The sequence below is a fragment of the Crocodylus siamensis genome, chromosome 4 (genome assembly GCF_052110815.1).
Source record: "Crocodylus siamensis isolate JL-2025a chromosome 4, ASM5211081v1, whole genome shotgun sequence".
NCBI classification, from domain to species: domain Eukaryota; kingdom Metazoa; phylum Chordata; order Crocodylia; family Crocodylidae; genus Crocodylus; species Crocodylus siamensis.
Genome location: NC_143398.1, coordinates 192499179 through 192519956, shown reverse-complemented (window position 1 = coordinate 192519956; position 20778 = coordinate 192499179). Strand labels below are relative to the sequence as shown.

Sequence of the window (20778 nt, the reverse complement as noted above, 5' to 3'; positions counted from 1 at the left end):
ATTTCATTACCTTTTTTAAATGAGCAGTGTATTTTGGGGAAAGTATTTTTCAGTCTCTCAGATTTTGAAATATTTTTGGGAGAGAAGATTCTGAAAGGTGGAGCTTTAGTGTAAAACCAATTAAGATACATTCTGCTTCTTTTAAAGTGAAATGTGAGAGAAGAAAAGATTATTCATTATTGCAATGTCCAGAATCTGTAGAGATTCCTGAAGCAGTTACCTGTTGCTAACATGAAAAAATACTGTTGCTTCATTAAGAATTATTTAATGTGCTAACAATGTAATGTGAAGAGCAGAACTGAAAAAATATTTTGCATGCTTAGAGTTTAAATGCTTTTTATTGGGTATCATTTAATAAAAGAAAATGCAAATAGAGCCCTGTTCATTTTAAAGGAAGCCAATACAGCAGGACTTACCTCAGACAAAGTGCAATAAAAAAGACTTCTATTAGCTTTAGTGGGTGTTAAATTGAGCCCTAAATTGAGCCCTTAACTACACCTTGTGTAAAATAATCCAAAAGGAAGGGGTCTCAGTTCAGCCAAACTGAATAATTCTCTCTATGGGTCAGTGATCTACTTCAGAGTTATCCAGCTTTTAATAATCATGGGGCCTCATGCCACACAGGCTGAACACATGGGGGCTTCCATACCTTGGAGGCCATGCTGGTGGGAGCCATCAACTCATGTGTCACAATCCCCCCTTCAGTGTGCTCACAGACAGCCACGCTCTGCATACACACTTACAATGCTGCACCACACACATTGACAACCATTGCACGTCAAGTAGGTGCCCCCCACACACACAGGCGCACACACCCCACAGGTGAGTGGCCTCCACTGCAGATCCCTTGCTTCACCATGCCACAGGCCCCCCAGTGCTTTTGCCTGTGCCACCCAACCCCTTATGAGCAGAAGCAGGAAGCAGAATTTAAGGGAAGGAGGGACAGGGAACCCAGAGCCCCAGGCTGCAGCAGTAGCCAGAATGATAAAGGGAGCAATGGACAGGTAAAAAGAAGGCTGTCTAACTGATGGCTTCTGTCTCATTGCAGGACATAGCCATCCCAACTCTATGGGCCAAATTCAGTGCTCTCACTGAAATCAATAACAAAATGTCTACCAACTTGGCACTGAATCCAGCCTGCTGTGCTGAATTAATATGCATTAATGTACTTGCTTTATTACCTTGGATATCCCTGCACTAAAGGCAGATAAATTTGTTTCTTCATCTTTCTTGTAACTTGTTGGGAAAGGGACTGCCTTTCTAGTATGTGATTGTTCAGTGTCTCATGCAGGGAGGCCCTGATTACTATTCAGGGTTTCCAGGTGCTTGCCACAAGATAGATAACAATATCTGAATTATTCACTTATAAGCTACACAATCCAACATAGTTTTATACTAGTAAAATCATGACAGAAAGAGGAAATTATAAAACAATGATGTATCAGGAAATAATGGTTCAGGGTAGCTTACAAAATAGTACATAATGAGCAAAAGTAAATAATTATGTAAAATTAACAAATGTCAGTGAGAGTTGAAAGAATCCCAGCATCCTATAAACATAAAAAATTGAATTATGGACTCCAACTTAACCTTATAGAAGGTATTCCAGTTTAAATGAGGTAAAATAAGTTCCATGTTAAAAATGCAACTTTTGATTCTTTCAGGTAGAAGATAAGTATTTGGAAAAAAATGCAAACCATAGTAATGATGTATAATATTTTGCATAAGAGGTAATGGATGTTAGAGCAGCGTAATTAATTTATGTTTGCACTGTGGATTTAATTAATTTTAAATTCTAAGTCTCTTAAAATATACAGATGCCAAATGTACTGTGTCAGCAAATGTTCAAGTTATGATTAGGCTTGGTTTAATAAAACTTAAATATTTCATAGAATCATAGAAACTTAGGGTTGGAAGGGACCTTGGGAGATCATTTAGTCCAACCCCATGCTCAGAGCAGGACCGTACCCAACTAGATCATTCCAGCCAGGGCTTCATGAAGCTGGGCATTAACAACTTCCAAGGATGGATGTTCCACCATCCCTCTAGGTAAGTTGTTCCAATGCTTCACCACCCTCCTAATGAGAGAGTTTTTCCTAAAACTCTGCAGGGCCAGCAGACAGCAGCAGTGCTGTGGGGAGTTTGCAGGGCTCTGACCCACTCTGGACCCCAGTGCTGCCACATGAAGCCTGCTGCAGCTTTGCCAGCCCCACAGCTCTGCGCCCCCCACTGGGAAAGGGCTCATGCTCGCCCATATTATGACAGGGGCTGCTTCCCCACAACAAGGGCCCTGCCCTCTCCTGCTGCAGTGGTGGGGTGAGGGCATGGCCAGATGCCAGCTGGCAGGGCCCCGGGAAGGGGCAGGGACAGGGCTTATTCCTCCACCCCACTCCCCCATCGTCAGCAGAGGGGACAGCAGGATCCTATTCCTGGGAAGGGAGTACAGTGGCAACAGTGGGCAGACCTAGCTGCCAGTTGGGGTAGAGGGGAAACTAACTCACCTCCCTGCCCTGCTCTGCCTCAGGGGCCATGGTGCTGTACTGCTGCAGCAGCGAGGAGCCCCAGTGGGATAGAGAAGGGGGATTTAAACCTCTCTCTGGCCACTTCAGCCCAGACTGGCCATGCCCCACCAGCTTCCCTGCAGCTGAGGGCACACTCTAGTGCCCCCCCAGCACCTGGCCTAAGCAACTACAGGCATGTGCCTGCATTGCCTCAGTCCAGAGAGAATGATTGTCCTGTTACAAACTGGGTTAGCCTAGGCAAGTTAAACTAACCTGCAAAGCTGGAATCAATTCAGGCTCTGGCTTTTTGAATGTCTGTTCCTAGCCTTGGATCCTCACCTCCTCCTCCTTTAGTTCCCTTGCCTGCTACCTGAGGGACTCCACAAGAAAGCACCACTCATATTGCAGGTATTCCCCCTCTTGACTGTCACTGGAAGGAACCTGCAAGCCACAGTCACCAAACCAGGACCTGGGTGGAAGAGTTGACAGCGGGCCATCCTACCTGGACAGGCACCTCACACATGTAAGCAGAAGAGGAGTGGCAGTGGCAGGGCTCTGGCATTGTGACATGCTCCAGCCATCTCTCTGGGTCTTTTAAATTCACCACTAGAAATGATTCCAGGAGAAGGAAAGATAAAAATCTTCAGCTTGCAATCACCCCCTTGTTGGCTCTTGGAGCTAAGCTCCAGATACCTTGTTCAGGGCTGGGGGAGGCACCCTTTGACTGACCATGACCTTTCCATTCGATAATAGGCAAATTTATTGATACATGGTGATAACAGACAAAAAGCAATACAAACAATCAAGAAATTCTATATATCTTCCAAATCCTAGGGCTATCATCTGAGTCAAAGTACATCTGGATGCAGGCTCCAGTCTGAGGCTTTCTTAAGTGTCACATGTCAGCATGGCATGTCAGCATGCTGGAGGTGGGATGCTGAGGCCCACAGCCCTCTTCCAGTGTGGTGTAGGAGACAGACTGCTGGTATGCCCTCAGTCCATGGTGGCCTTGGGGACCCGTCTCAGGAAGGAGAAACAGGAGGAAAAGGAAGAGGAGGAGGGACGAGGAGGGACCCTTTTTTATTCTCAAGTCTCTGCTTTTGTATTCTCCTTCCCTTTGATGACTCCTGATGACTCTTCATCCATGCCTGCCTCTGGTCGGTTGTCTCTTTGTGGTCAAACATCCACGTAGCCTTCCAGACCTTCTAATTTGGTCTTTTTCCCCAAAACCGGGACTCAGTCCCTTCCCCCACGGCTGCTCTGGGGCCTTGTAGCTGGTGTCACTTATCTCGTGTACATACTTCCTTAGTTCCCAGGCTGTTTTCTAGACTGTGTTCTTGTTGTGTTAGACAGCCTATCTGCTTTGAAGGCTGTGGTCTTGTGTTATGGCATGCCCCCCTCAATTCTCAGGCTGTATCCATCTGTTGGCTTTGTCATGCTAGACAGCCTGTCTGCTTCCAAGGCTTTATGGAACTCTGTGTATCAGACCCAAGCTCTTTAGAAATCAATTAACCCATGCTGCCCATTTTGAACCTTTATAATGCATATACCCCCCTCCATAAGCCAATTCCCAAAAAACAGACTTTAAATACCATTTTCAAGCCAACACCCCTCTCCCCCCTCTTTGTGACTTCCTGAAACCAAGGTCAATTTTTTTATATATATAGTGGAACTCTGAGCTCTGGCTGAACATGGTGCATCTCCACGCTTGGTACTTCCTCAGTTGATGGGGCTTCCAGCCACAAGGGAAAACTTGCTACACATGTAAATTAAAGCTTGACAGCAACCAGCTATAAAATTAGCACATGTTTTCAAGGTGTAATTTTTAGAAATGCACCAATACATTGGTCAGCTATCGATATAAAAAAAATTGACTGTATCAGAAATCGGCCTGATGGCGCCAATAATTTGGCCAATAAATGCCTGTGTGCAGCTGCAGTGCAGCACTCAGGCAGCGAGGAGCAGAGCCCAGCAGTGTGGAAAATTGCCACCAGCTGGTAAGTCTGTTGTGGTGGAAGGGGAGTTGGGAGGAAAGGGGCATGGCAGGGGCAGATGCTGCCCAGCTGGGGTGGGGCATGGGATGGAGCCGCGGTTTGTAGGGGTGGCTCTCACTGCTGCTTCCACCCTGGGAGAGCACGGGGGTGGGCATGTGCCCCCAGATCTGCGCGGGCAGGCTGCAGCTGCAGGCTAGAGCCAAAGCTGCACTGGACTCTTCTCACCAGGGACTGGGCTCAGAGCAAGGGCTACAGACAGGACTGCAGCCACCGTTCCCAGAGCCGCCTCTGCCGTGCATCCAGCGCAGCCCTGGCTCTTTCCGCTGTGCGGGCGGAGGCAAGAGTTGAACTGGGAAGAGCCAGGGCTGTGCTGGGCATGTGGTGGCACTGGAAGTAGCACTACGGTAAGATCTGGGGAGGCTGCAGCCCCCTCCGTAGCCCCTATCTTGAGCCCTGCCCCCAGCAAGAAGACCCAGCGCAGACCCAGCTCCAGCCTTCAGCTGCAGCCCACCCACCCAGCCCCGTGCAGATCTAGAGGCACAGCTCCCTCCCCCATGCCCTCCTGGGGTTCGCGCAGTGACAGGAGCCACTCCCCCACCCCCTCTTTGCAGGGATGGATGTTGATCTATTCCCCCATGCCCCTTCTTTCCCCTTCCACCACGACAGACTTCCCAGCTGTATGCAGCTTTAGCAGAAATCGGATTGATATCAGCGGATATGCCTCCTTAAAAATTGTATATCAGTATCAGCCCCAAAAATCTCTATCAGTGCGGCTCTACTAATTTTATAACTGGTTGGAGTTTTTATAGCAATTATAGCTACTTTGTATGTGTAGCTGATCTCAAGGTAACTGCACAATTAACCAGTTAATTGTGTGATACCTGTAACATGTAAGGGGGGTGGGTCTTACACACACTGATTTGACTGTAGTGAATACTGGTAGTTGTACTGAAATCAGTCACCTAGCAAAGCTCACTGAGTTGGCAGAATAAAAGCTACAAAGGAACTGAGGAAGAAAGATGAGGGTAAGAGTGATAAAAAAATATGTGATGGTCTACATAAACAAATGTACAGCTAAATAGTATGTTATCTTTTAAACTGTGAAAGAATGCATAACTGTCAGAATCTTAATTCTGAGTTTTTGCTGTTTTGGGCTGAAAATTAATGTCCAAGGAAAAATTTTAAGCAGTCATCATTTTGGTGTTTTAACCAGCTGTCATTCTGATAAAAATGCACAAATACATCCACTAAAATCTGTCCCTTGTAAATGTATCGTTCACTTGTATCTTATCTGATAACCAAATTAAATGCTTCATATACAAAGACCATGGATGAAAAGTGACAAACATAATCAATAATCAGGAGATAGTTGCAGTCTGTTAACAATTCACAGTACAAAATCATTCTAACTTCCTTGTGTTAAAAAAATAATCCCTGTCTCCCAAGTGAGGTATTATGCTGGCATGGAAGGTTGACAGCAGGCATACATGTATCACTGCTGTTTTGACCCGCACCCTGTTATACTCAAGATGGCACATTATATTTCACATGATTTATAATGAAGCCATATTATTTAAGATCCATCTTTGGAGAAGAAAAGCTTTTACAAGTGTCCAAGTGACCACATATAGAACACATAGCTCTAAGTAAAGCAGTTATGCTATAGCAAACTATTTAATTAAATTATTTTCAAGAACATGAGGAAACTAGGAGAATATTGAAAACCACTCTAATTGGGAAGTTGTGAACTGCTTTTGAAGTTGCTTTAAATTTACAGTTCATACACATCTCATCAAGTCAGTTGGTGCACCTGAGTGAAAATCCAATACCAAACAGAGGAATGTGATTTTTTTTTGTTCCAATTTAGAGAGTATGTGTACATCTACTACTTCAATTTACTAATATTAAGTTTTTAAGCTATTCCTATACTTGCATGTCCATATTATCCCAGTAGGATTTTATGCTTTTGTTTTGTTAGCGTTATTTGATCATACACAAAACCTTCAGAATATGGTGAGTCAACTATATTTGTGTACAGAAATCAGGAAAATAGGTAAATTAAACACAAAAATAAATCTAAGCATTTTAACCACAACTTGCTTGTTCAAAATGTTAGAAGCCAATCAATAAGCAGGCATAATATGTAAGAAAGATACTTGGGGTGTACAGATCTATACATTTGAAAAACTGAGCCTTCCTGCCCGTTGCTGTGTGCATATCTGTTTTTGTTGAAACAATTTTATGCAGCTCAATAATCTCATCATTGTATAGAGCTAAACCATTATGCTAATTCATTTACTTTATCTACTGTAAATCAGAAACTATTCTGAAGTAGGTGCAGTAGAATTACAAACCACTGAAAGAACAAGATTAGCCCTTTAAATATCCTTCGCCAAGTTTATGAAAGTATTGTTAACTTAATCCAAAAGTAGTCACATGCTGAACTTTTCCCTTGCGAACATCTTACTTCACTGGTGCTAATAAAATTCTTGAATGGTTTTATTCTTTTCCAAAAGTCACGCCATTACGAAGATGTCAGTGCCCAGAGGAAGAGCGTAAAGTTATATTTATAAAGCAGAGGTACTTGGGTAGAAATCCTTACATTCATCTGAGATCAGACTAAGTAAAATTGCTTTCAACGACTGTTTCAAATAATTTTGGTATTTTAGTCTAATTAGGCATTTCTTTTGCTTATATTTCCTTTGATTAGTGACTACATAGGATTCATTATCCAACAACTACATCAAATATTGACTGGTATTTACAAAATGTTATTTACAAATTTAGTCAGTAAATTCTGACTTTCAGCCTTTTTTCTCACAAATTACAATGTTTTCAGTTTCTTGGCAGTACAGAAGTGGAGCAGCCCAAAGGTACAGAGGTTGTGAGAGATGCGGTAAGAAAACTGAAGGTAAGGAATAATCTTTTATGTAAATATTAAGAAAGTGTGTGTGTAATGTTTTCACAAATAAGACTTATTTATAGCTAAATAAAGATATCTGAATATATTTTCAGCATCCCAGAAGCTATTACTTCTATTAACCTTCTTTTATCAGCATGCAAAGACTTCTCTGTTATATACGTATCATTTGATTGTTGATTCTTTTGCACAAAAATTAAGGAGGTTGTCCCATGGGGAAACATTGTCATGAGGTAGGTGCTGAAGTGGCAAAACCACCTCTCCTGGTGACCATCTGGGCTCCATTGTGTGCCCCCTTTGGTCTTTCAGGATTCCACGTTGTTATCTTGTCTGCCATGCCTTGTTGTTATAAATTGATAAGAAGGCTGCCTCTAGAGGGCAAAGAGGGTCTTGGATGGTAGGCCCTTGTCTTTGTTGAGGCCTTCCTGGCCTTGTTCCACTTTATTCTGGCTGAGCCCCTCAGCCTAGGTCCACTTTTTTTAGGGTTGTTGATTGTAGCTGTTTTGGTCTAAGGACATAGGCAGACAAGGTTCTTTGGGTAAATGTGATATCTTTTATTTAAATTTACATTTGAATTTTATTTCAATAACAATTAAATAAAAGATATCACATTTACCCAAAGAACCTTGTCTGCCTATGCCCTTAGATCAACATAGCTACAACCAACAACCCTAAAAATTTCATCCATTTTATTAAACAATCATCAGGAATTTATTTATTATTTAAATAAATGATTATTTTGAAGGCTGGAGTTAAGATGGCACTGCCTCAAAAATCATTTAGATACTGACATAGCAGATGCTGCATATGTTATTGTAGCTGTGCCCTATGCAGAGTCTATAAAGCTAGAGGTGATATTTTTCTGTGGAGTAAAACTTGGTTACTGATGGATTTAACAGTCTATTCTCATAGCCAGAAATCACTCCAAAACCTGCTCACGTGGTGGGATAAGGAAGATTAGAAAAAATTAAGAAGTCGCGTGTGCTCAAACTCATGTCACATATGATACCCTAATGAGTAGCCACCTGCTTAATCATATTTTTTTCAGGTTAGCAACAGATAACAGACACTAATCCTCTGTAATCCATTGTTTTAATCTCTTGGGCGTAGTGGCTACCATGTTTGGGAAATTCTGTCTCTGATGAATTGCATTGTGGTGGGTGGATGTAACATCAATTTATCTGCCAAATTATATATTGATTTGATTGTGCTTCTCTGTGTTAGCTATTTTGGTCTAATGGAGTATCAGTTGACTGCAGTGTGCATACTGCTTTGTCTGTTATTGAACTTTGCTCAAATATTTTTGCAGGCTGCAGCTTTTCTTTTCTTTTCTTTTACAATTCTGACAGAATCACAGTTTCAATAGACAACTTTATTAAGCTCAAAACCATGAATAATGTGAAAAGTACATAGTCAAACCAGCCCACCCCAAACAATAGATATTTCTTAAAGCACTGCAACAATATGAAAACTGAACCAATGAAAATAAATAGAATAAGCAAAACCAAAACACTAATTAAACCAGACAGAAGAGCAAACTGCTACATAAACTCTTAGATGACATCCATCCTAGCTTAAAGATGATCTCACTGTGGCATAATCTTCCCCAGCTTTGCACTCATTGACTGTCTACCAGACAAGCCCTACATCTTCCCCCTTTAACCAAAACATCCTTTAAAATAATTAAAATGGCAGAGATCCCTTGTAGAGCTCTTACTTCATGGCATTCCCTCCTGTGGCATTCACTGCTCAAGAAGTCCTCAGAGAAGTCCCGCAGGTCATCCACAAGAGGAGTATTCTGTTGGGCGGGTGGGCAGTCTTTAAAAGTTCCCTCTGGTCCAGATGCCTTTACAGCAATTGCATCCTGGGTAGGATACACACACTGCCTTAAATTCACAGAAAAATGCACCCCCAAAAAACTGTATAAGTTATATTGGAATAATACCCTAAAAGACAAAACTAGATGTTTGTACAGATTTTTCTGGGTTCTAATATTTTTCCTCCTTAAGCTGCTAAGTGATCCCTGATATGCCTGGTTTATTGTTGAGTCTCAAATATGCTGGATTATAAAATATCATCTTTTTAAAATGTGTTGCTGAGAAATCAGGTAGAAAAAAATGTTTTTTTGCAGTCCATGGAATGTATTAGCTAAGGGCTTGCATTCCTGTCCTAGGCATGGTCTGGTGCTAAAGCTTAAAGCTAAATATTTATGCATGATTTGAACAAATGATATTACTTGCTATCCAAGATCAGGTGGTGCATGTGAAAGCAGTTAACCAATATGCATGTCATTTTCCAAATTTTCCAGATCACTGCCACAGAGTTACATAAAGATCTTCAAACGTTTTGGAATATGTTTTCATATAATCCTGTAGCTACTCAGCATGAGCAACTGTCTTTTAAGATTGCCACCGAAACAACTTTTGGGTAGACTTGAAATGTCTCAAAACTTCCAGACAAAACTGTAGGGATAAATGAAAAGGGTCCTATATATAAACAGTCGTCTGGAGATTAAAAAGCTCCCTGTCAGCTGTCCTTTCAGCACACTATGTTCCGAATCACAATTCCATGAAGACAAAAAATAGATTCTGGTTTTATTCATGAGTAGAAAAGAGTATTGGTTTTCATTTAAGCAGCAGTAACATAATTAAAATTCAATGGAACTACAGTAAATCACAGCCTCAGGACCCTGTTATTTGGAGTAGAGTGATGCAGGTTTAAAATGTTTTGCAGGACAGGAGTTGATACTGATTAAATAATTTCTAGACTGCAGTGGTGTATTTTTTGGCCACATGAGTTTGTTTTTAATCAAAATGAACCTGAGGGCCCTTTTACACATGTAGGTAAAGGCTCAATGGGATCTAATGCACGATCCACACAACTGCATGACAAGGAGGCACGATTTTGTGGGATCATGCATTAAATTCCATGATGCCTTGTTGCCAGGACCCAGAGTCACCAGGTGATGGGTCTGCGAGTCTCCTCTGTTGCAGGACTCACAGCCGCAGCTGGGCATGGTGTACCTCTGCAGCTGAGATCCTTGTCAGCTGACCTAGCTCCCAGCCTCATGGGAGACTCTGCTGCATGTGCAGATTAAAGCTCAATAACAACTAGCTATAACAGTTAGTACACATTTTTCAAGGTCTAACTTTATAGCTGGTTGGACCTTTTTATCATATGACAACTGCTTTACACATGTAGCTGGTCTCAAGGAAATTGTGCAATTAACTAGTTCATTGTATGATACCTGTAATATGTAGAGAATTAGCACAAAATATTTTATCCTTTGAGGTGATAAACCCCTTCTGAGACTTGCTTAGGATTCTAATGACTGAAAGGAGGCCTTTATAATAAGTTCACTCCAGAAAAAAATAAATGTGCTTGGACTGGTATAAACCTCAAGGTCAGTCACTGTAAAATATTACTGAGCTATCGTCACAGTAGCCTGTGTCAAACCTGAATGTTTCATAATTTATGATACTTCCTTTTATGATTCTTCCTTTTATTCCAGGAATCAGGAGGTACCAAATGACAGCATGAAATGTTGTTTAACCAAACATTTAACCAAAAACAGCATTATACAAACTTGCATCATGCTGCTATATGAAATTTGATTTTTACCAGCAGGTGGCACTAATGTTCTACAGTAAAACAGTAATTTACTCTCAAAAACTTTTTCACAGTGCCTTTTGCCGCTTGTTATTTCCTATACTATTTTTACATGTTCTAGCTGTTCAACGATTTTACTGGGCCATTTACTATTTTGAGTGGAACATAGTTGGCTGACAATGCTGAGTGTCTGCATTTGGCTTAATAGAAATACCTATCCAATCTTGTTTATCCAGCTAGTTTGTCCATTTAACTTGTATTGTCTTCCAATTTATTAGGACACTAGTATAGATGATGAAAACTAAAATTGTCCAAGAAATGTAGAAAGCTATGTAATGTTATGTCGCGTATGCTTATTAATACTGGTAAGGTGGCTAGTATGAACACAGGCTCCTTACATTTTCAGAAGTAGAACTTTCAAAAAAAAATCAAATGAGTTTCTGAAAGAGAAAATCTTGCATACTTGAGATGGATCCAAGAAGTTTGCTTTTAGAACAGAATTCACCCAAAGTCTGGGTGTGTTCAGATGCAGTTTTCTGGTCCGGGGTGCTCAATAATAGATGTCTGCTTCAACTTCCACTTTTCTGCCTACCTTTTTTTGGCATAAGGTAGGATCCCACATTAATGTGTCAGTCATTTCAAGGGTCACAGAAATGATATCAGCATTAAAAGAGAATCGTATCTTTGAGCCAAGCTGTTCTACTGCTGTTTTCAGGAGCTAACTTCTTCCAAGGTCAGGAGACCAAGACATCTACAGTCTTGACAAAAGATGGCCAAAGAAGGAATGGGGGTTCAAAATGACTGGAGGTAACTATTCTTTTTTGCCCTGCCTGTAAGAAGAGGGACTTCAGGGTGGCCAGGCTCTTGCAGCAAGGAAGTCTCTTGGAGGAAACTCTGAAGATCTTGAGCACTTTGATCTCTGAGCTGTGGTCTTCTCCCTTCTTCAGCCTCCAAAGGGAGACCTGTATGAAGTAATCATGATGACCTGGAATCAGAACTGCTCTCTGCCCCTCCTTCATCTACTTGGAAGTCTCACTTTTTTAGATCCCTTTCTCCCTTGAGAAAAGATTAGAGTAGAGAGTATCAGAGATGCCAGTCATTGGGAAGCACAGCTTCAGCAAGCTTACTCCTTCACTGTCTCAGCCCACATTAACCAGAAGGAGCTGTCTACATCAGTCATTAATGGACCACACAGAAGATAGGTAGGCACCATTTCATTTTGTGCTTCAAAAGCTGTAGTATTGTCCTATCTGGTAGATGTTCAGATAGGATAAAAGATATTCTTTTATCTGGTAGATGTTCAGAAGGCACCATTATCTGCTATACAATAATCATAAGAAAAGAGTAGGACACAGATGCCTCTAGTAAAAACGGGTTTCCAGTCAAAACTGGAATGTACTGCTTGGGGCAAGTTAGTTACCATCTAAAAAGATCTGAAAACAAATGGGGAGCAAATGGGGACAGCAAAAGGGGTAAGTTCTTGTGCCCCACAGAAATATATTTGTCAGTCTAGGAATGATGAGTGGAGAAAAGCCCTCATGCTGTACCCCCAACAAGTCAAACAACCTGAAAGAAGCATTCATAATCTTCTCAACAAAATTTACAAGGGTTACAATGCATGTTTGGGATAAGATGGAATCATTTTGAATATAAGCAAAACTGCCTTAAAAGAGGCAACACTTAGCATGCGGGTGGGGAGCAGGGAGAATCATGAGCCATGTGATGTGGCTTGGGGGAGATTATTTGCATATATACCAGCAGCAGTAGTATTAAAAAAAACCTACTGGAATGATATTTCTTATTATATTTACCAATAAAGGCAATATGTAAGAAAGCAATCTAAGAAATACATATACATAATGTGACACAGAAATTATATAGGCATGCTATATAGAACCCAATGCTTAATGAAATAACCCATCTTTGGCCCAGAGCAGGGTAACCAGAACCGCTGTTTGGTTCTTCTGTGTATGCTATATTATAACTTTGTAATCTAAGATAATGAATATGTTTAACAAATGTCTTATCCTAAAATTTGCAAGATGCTTTAATTAAGTAAAATTGCAAATGAGGTAGGAACTGCCTCTCTGACGCAAGAAATATAAGATTAAAAAGGCTTTTACATCTTTATTATCATCATTTGTATTGCAGTATTGCATAGACATCCTTATAAGGAACCAAGGTCTCAAGTCTGTTAGGTGCTCCACATAGATATAATGAAACGATGGTCTGTAGGGTTTACTGTTCACACAACAATAGAAGAGAAGGTTTTGTGCAGCAGCTTTAATTCTTTCAATGTTTAATTGTGGAACAGGGATGCCCCCGTTGAAATCTTCCAGTTAGGCAGGGTAGAAAAAGAGAGAAGAATATCTAGCAAAATATAGCTCAGACTGAGCTTAAATCCAAGAAATCTGACAGTCTTTACAAGGTATTCCATTTCTCAGTCTAGCCGAGGGAACTACTATGTGGAATTCAGCCTCAGGAATCATTGGATGGCAGCCCTGCTGGCATTTGAAACTAAGTGTTGTCTCTTTTAAGGCAGTTTTGCATACATACAAAACTATTCCATCTTAACACACACTTACAGACACACCCTTTGATCCCTTCAGTTTGATTCTATTGTGTTCTAACAACTATCCAATTATTTTCTAATCTGTTTTTCCTAGAAATTCTTAATACTTCCTAGAAACAAATTGATGCTTACTTATTTCAGGAACCCTGCTTATCTTTGTTATATAGCCTATCTGTATGAACTGTAAATGTTAAATAGGCCTCACAGAAAGTTTTGTAATCAACATAATCAAGCCTAATGTGCGAATGGTTTTTGTGTTTAACTTGGTTATGAGTGTCAGGAAAAACTACCAAAATATCTGTGATTATAACAGGAAATATAACTAGCACGTTACCCTGCATTGTAATCTGTTTGTTTGAATGTCAGTGCCTGGAAGACGACGATTGTTGTCTTTGCTGCCATCTTGTATTCTCCCACACAGTTAAAAGTTTGGCAGCTACAACTACCATGGAAGACTTCCATTTGTGATTTTTTTTTTGGTCACAGCAAATGAGTGCCAACAAAATTCTTCTGGAACATTAATGCTATTTTTGTGGCTCTTTTAAAGAAAAGGATCAGTTTTGAACAAAGAATAATTTAATAATATTCCAGCTTTCTCAAAGCAAACCTGAAGCCAGTCATTTGACATATGTATTGTGAATTGGTGACAAAAGGAGTACCACTCCTTTACAACAGCACTTGTCTGCATATTGCTTGCTTGACCACCATCAAAAACTTTGCTTTTGAGACCATTTATCATCTCTCTCTCTATTTCTGAACTTGCTTCAAGTGGCTTTCACCTGTTCAGTCCTCATGTGGAGGTTCTCAAGTGCATGGCAGAGATGCTATGGGTGGCCAACAGTGACAGGTAGAGGAATAGCCAGAGGTCAGCTGACACCCCTGAATACTCCCATTTTAGCAGGAAACACTAGACAGAGATACTGTGCCCCCAGATAAAAGATAGCATTGCTATATTTGCCTGGCACTGCATCTGGGCTAATAAGCTCTGCTAAGGATATTCTAAGGACATCAGTCCTTCCTAACAAGCTCAGGCATCTCTGTGGCACACCTGACAAGAAGACCAAGAGGAAAGCAGTTTCTGGGATTGAGCATAAGTTTGAGGGAAGTTAACTGTAGAGGCAGCAAGTAGGGCTGTGAAGTTATGCAAATGAGGTGTAAAGATGGGAGTGAAATAGCCTGTGGAGTGGCAGGGGGACTGTCAAGCTATTTAGGGGGCTAGATTTGGACTCAGACTGGGACTATCCAGAGTCCAAATTAGGACAAAGGGTTAATTAGAGGCATAACAAAACAATTTTTGTTTTTTCAGTGCTTGGAGCAGGCACTGGGGAGGATTTTTTTCCTGCTGGGGCACTCCTCTCTCCATTTAAATGGCAGCTGCTGCTGTCACCACTGTAACAGCACAAGTTTGTTCTGCTGCTGCTGCTGATGCACAGGCAGCAGCGTGAGCTCTCTGTGACACCCCTGGTGGCCACACAAATCTTGCCCCACTCCAGCTCCTCTCTTTTTCTCTCTTTCTTGCCATGCCTTAACAGCATTATTTCAGTGTTAAAGGGAAGCTGCCCCGGGGTCCCAGAGTGAGCCCTAGCCTGTTTTGAGCCAGTGGGTCCTTCCTATACCCAGTTAGATGCAGTCCTGCCCCTCAAGAAGTAAGTTGAAGGCCCCCCAGCCCTATCCATGTCTTGTGACACCAGTTGCTTTATGGGCTGTTTGTGACCTCCTTCCATTCCTATAGCCTATGCCTCACAGATGTTACTCCATCATTCACATACCAAGTTGTGTAGGCTTCAGCCATCTTGGCTTTGGCTTGCTGTTTGCCCCTGCTGTGACCTAGAGCCTAGGCCTAATTGCTCTCTCCTAGCTCTTCAGTCCCAGTCTTTCCATTGATCTCTCTTGGAGGGCTCCCTTGGCCCTGTCTCACTCAGTGTCTAGCTCAGTCCTTCTGCAGTCCCTGATTCAGGCAATACTGCTTGATTCCATGGGGCCTACCCTCCTGGAGTCCTTGACTCCTTCTGAGCTATATGCTGGGCCAGACACTCCTGTGGTCTCCTTACCATGCCTGGTAGCCACATCTGTTTCTCTAGGTTCAAGCTGGAAACTTTATAACAACTTTATAGCTGGTTGCTATCCAGCTTTAATTGGTATATGTTGTAGGGCCTGCTCCTTTGGCTGGGACTCCTGTGAGCTGACTGGTTTCCCAGTCACAGGGCTACACAAGGGACAGCTGCAGACTCTGAGTCTTGGCAGACACAGGGTACTACCATGATCTCCCAGTCCCTGGTGTCTCCCTGCAGCTGAGACACCACAGCAGCTAAGGTCTCCCAGCTGTAAGGGTGCACAGAGCTCCCCTGAAGCTGAGAAATTGCAGCAGCTGCAAGTCTCCCAGCCAGAAGGGAGACCCCACAGCTGGGAGCCCCATCAATTGAGGGGGCTTCTAGTTGTGGGAGCTTGCTTCCTGCCCATGCAGGGAGAGCCCAGGATTGGACCAGCAGTAAGGCATGATGGGATCTAATGCACAGTTCCTCAATCATGTCTCCTGCCATGCACGTGTGGTGTGGTGTGGCAAGAGGTGCCATTGTGTGGAAACTGCAGTAGACACCCATTGTGCCTTTACCTGCACAATTAGAGGGCTATAAATGACTTGGGATCACATAAGAAGTCTGCATGATAGCAGGAAATGAAACCCTGGTTTTCTGGGTCAAAGGCAACTACCTTAATTACTGAACTGTTTTTCCTTTAAAATATGAGATTATTGAATTATGTAATTTTGGTATGGTATTTGATTTCTTATAATCACTGGTATTTCTTAGCTGATTTTAAGACATCTGGTCTTGTGCTCATGTACACCTTTTACTGATTAACTAATTTGTTAATATTTCATGCAGGAACACTTCATAAGCAAGTTTTAATAATCCCAAACAAGGATGAAAACTTCCAAAATACTTAAATCTGAAATACGTGTATTTATACAATAGGCTTTAATTTAAAAGAAACTGGAGAAAATTGGTTTAATTAGATGTGCAGTTTTTCCCCCTTAAAAATAATAAAGAACAAGCTAAATGTAAATTTAAAATAAAAAAGGAAAGTTACAAGTATCTATGTGTTTAACTTAATTTTTACTCAGCCATTTCAAATAAACAGTTAAATAAGATCTGACTCTTCACACTGGGTTCTGTTCGTGATATTAGGCCAAATTCTTATGTTTTGCCTAAGTAAAAGTCTACACAAAAACTAAATAGGAGCCTGAGAATTTGGCTATCATCTCCATTCCCAAGCCATGCTGTGATTCAGTATAAGTTTATGTTCTAACCTTGCCAATCTCAGATTCAAAGATAAAGTCCCCAGTTGTTTCTTTCCAGTATCTATTCTGATGCCATTTGAAGCTACAAATATTTACCCTCTTAAATAATATTTGAATAAAAGGACTAAAAAAGTGGAAAACAACCTTGAAAGTACTTGCTGAAGGCAGAAAAGAAAATCTATAAGCATCTTCCAGCCACAAGGCCTTTTCCAAGTTCATTGTATAAAAGGAAGTACAGGAAACCCTCATTTAGCAGGTTCGGGAGTCACGGTTTCAAATATTGGCGAATGCCAAACCTGCTTCTTAAATGCACTTACAGGAGCTTCTTGGGAGCTCCTCACTTGCCGCCACTGGGCTCCCACCACCAGGGTCCTGCCACTGCCACTGGGCTCCCACCACTGGGCTCCTGCAGTTGCCAGAGCAGCCAGGGCACTGTGTTCATAAATGCAGACTGCATTCGTGAACACAGTGCCTTATTTGTGGATTTCACCATTCACGGGGGATATGAGAACATATCCCCCGTGAATGGTGAAGGTCGCCTGTAAAAAGATCTCCATATATAAAGGTCAGAAAAATAAAGGGATGGGTATCCAGATAAGAATCTGGGGACCTGATGCTCAAGATTACTGTTTGGTGCTTTGTGCACTTTGGTGGTAGGCAGGAATGGGGGAATTACAGAGTATAAAACCAGAAGGATCATTTGTGATCACCTGGTCTGACTTGTGTAGCACAGACCATGTTGCCTGATTTCATTTTAGAATGTATGTTTTAATGAAAAAATAAATTAGAAAAAAATCCCATGCTGATGAATCCTGCACAACTGGAGCAACCTTTATAAGCTGCAGGCCAGAACACCCAGGCCCCACTCCAGTGTGGATTCACTGGTTTCATTGGCATTGGGATTTGCCTGTACCTGCACTGGGGCTAGGCAGCTCTGCTTTTTCCAGCCCTTCCCCTGCCCAGGTCTCCAGCTGGGATACAAAAACAGCTTCTAGCTAGTGGAGAACTGAGCCATAGTCAGGCAGCCAAGACCTGTACCTGTACCACCTCTTCTCCCCCTCCTTGGATACAGTATGGGTGCAGTGGAGAAAAGATTCAGGCCAGGAGATCGGAAACTGCATCAGCACTGCCACTGCTTCTTCCAGCCTCCCACACCCCAACTGCGGTGTAGATACAGCTGGAAATTTCCAAGCCCTGGCTCAGTTTCCTACCACATGGAAGCTGCTCACATACTGCAGTAAGGAGGTATAAGAGCAGGAAAAAGCAGTGGCCATGTGAGTGCAGCTTCCAGCTGCTCATCCCTAGCAACATCACTGCCCAGCTACAGTAGGCCCTACTACATATGCCAAGTCATCTAGCTCTGTGGGCCAGATCCAGTGGCTCCCTGGGCTGCTTGTTACCAACTAGTGCTCTATCACCCTTGGAAAGTTATTCCAACAGTAGATTACCTGCATTCTAGTGTGCGATTTTGATATATATTTTTGTCTGCTAGATGCAAGAGCCCAAGTTTGGGGGGGGAGGGGTTCTCCCCAGTGTTCCCCATATAAACTGTGATGAATATGGGAAACACTGATAACCTAAACAGATTTGAGATCCTGGAGTCTGTCGCTGTAGGGCATGTTCTGCAGTCCCTTAATGACTCTCATGGCTCTTCTCTGAATCCTGTCCAATAATATTCTTCTTGAACTGGGAACACCACAGTTGGACACAGTAATCTACTATTAGTCGCACCAATAGTAATATTACCGTCCAACTCAAGATTTTCAATGATATATCTCCCTACTCCTGGGGAGAGATGGCATTCACCCCACATGGAAAAGTAAGTCCCTTTTCTCAGCCAGGATGACTGACCTCTTAGATAGGGCTTTAAATTAAGATTGCAGGGGGATGGAGAAACGCTAACTGGAGCCTACCTGGGAACCAATATACACGAAAGCTCCATCAACAATGAAACCAAGCCACTCCTACGGGAGCTGAGAAAACAGCTCCCCTTCAATGCAACAGGTGACCAGTGACCTCAGTAGAAGGACTTAGTTGCCTGTATACCAATGCCAGAAGCATGGGGAACAACCAGGAGGAGCTAGGGGGTGTGGTGTTCTTTGTCAAGGAGCACTACACATCCTCTGCCAGCAAAATGGGGTCAGAGGAAGGGCAGGCTGAAGTGCTCTGGGTCAAAATTCAAGGGGGCCGTGGGGAGAGCGATTTGACGGTGGGGGTCTACTACAGACCCCCCAACCAAGGGGAGGAGCTGGACCAGGAATTTTCGGGCCAGCTTGCAGAGGCACTTAAGGCAAGGGATGTAGTTGTCATGGGTGATTTTAATTACCCGGACATCTGCTGGGAGGAACAGTCAGCCAGGACGGACCATTCCAGGAGGTTCCTGGCTGAGATACAGGACCTCCACTTAATTCAGGAGGTGCACAGTCCCACCAGAAGAAACGCCCTGGACCTGGTCCTGGCCACAGGCAATGACCTGGTAAGGGGCCTCCAGGTTCTTGACCACCTGGGCGATAGTGATCATTGCTTGCTGGAATTCACCATCCAGTGCAAGGTATCAAGGGCCTGCAGCAAGACGGTAGCCCTAGACTTTAGGAGGGCCAACTTCAACAAGTTGAGGAGACTAGTGGGTGAGACGCTGGGGTCCTTGAGGACAGGGGAACTCAGTGTTCAGGATGAGTGGTCGTTCCTTAAGAAAATGATACTCAGGGTCCAAGGAGAGTCCATCCCAACAAGAAGCAAGAGGGGCAAGAGTACCCAAAAGCCCCCCTGGCTCACCAAGGGCATCCGGGAATACCAAAAAGGCAGTGTACACCCGGTGGAAGGGGGTTGCTATCTCCAAAGAGGAGTATACCTCCTCTGCTCGGGCCTGTAGGGGGGCTGTCAGGAAAGCTGAGGCGGACATAGAGCTAGGACTAGTGTCCAAGATCAAGGATAATAAAAGTCCTTTTTCAAATATATAGGGAGGATGAAGAAGGCCCCTGCAAAGTACGCTGGGTAATCTGGTGGTTGCGCCAGAGGAGAAAGCGGAACTCTTTAACCAATTCTTCACCTCCGTTTTCTTGTGCAGGGACCAGGACTTCCCCGCTGTGATGCCAGACGGACTCAAGGGGAACACCTCCAGACCTCAGGTTGGGGAGGACCAGGTTAGAGAGCTTCTGGAGGGGCTGGACGTGTTCAAGTCAGCAAGTCCAGATGCTCTCCACCCCAGGGTGTTGAGGGAGCTAGCTGGGGTTATTGCAGGGCCCTTGGCATGGCTTTACGAGTGCTCGTGGTGCTCAGGCCAGGTGTCGGATGACTGGAAGATAGCTAACGTGGTCCCCATCTTCAAAAAAGGGAAGAGAGAGGACCCGGGCAACTATAGGCCCATCAGTCTTACCTCAGTCCTACGGAAACTCTTTGAGAAGATCCTCAAGGAGCACATCTGTGATGGGCCAGCTTCAGGGATGATGCTCAAGGGCAACCAGCATGGTTTCATTAGGGGCAGGTCATGTCAGACCAACCTGATTGCCTTTTATGATCAGGTCACAAAGGCAATGGATGCAGGTGTCGCCGTGGATGTAGTCTTTCTGGACTTCAGCAAGGCCTTTGACACCGTCTTTCACCCCATCCTCATTAAAAAACTAGGTGACTGTGGCATTGATGCCTACACAGTCAGATGGATTGCAGATTGGCTCAAGGGTCGAACTCAGAGGGTGGTGGTGGACGGGTCATATTCAACGGGGGGAAGTGGGCAGTGGAGTCCCCCAGGGCTCGGTCCTGGGGCCTGCGCTGCTCAATTTCTTCATCAGCGATTTGGACGACGGGGTGAAAAGCAACCTGTTTAAATTTGCTGATGATACCAAAATTTAGGGTGAGGTGAGCACGCTAGTAGGGAGGGAAAGATT

The 20778-nt window shown here is 43.1% G+C and overlaps 1 protein-coding gene across 3 annotated transcripts in view; it reads left to right on the top strand.

Annotated features, from left to right (window-relative positions):
• The window catches only part of GULP1 (GULP PTB domain containing engulfment adaptor 1), a 334203-nt gene that overhangs the window by 261214 nt on the left and 52211 nt on the right, over positions 1-20778 (top strand). For all 3 annotated transcript variants that reach the window (XM_090045269.1, XM_090045268.1, XM_090045270.1), the window contains exon 4: positions 7335-7406. In XM_090045269.1, the coding sequence (XP_089901395.1) occupies positions 7335-7406 (72 nt within the window). The remainder of the gene's footprint in view (positions 1-7334; positions 7407-20778) is intronic.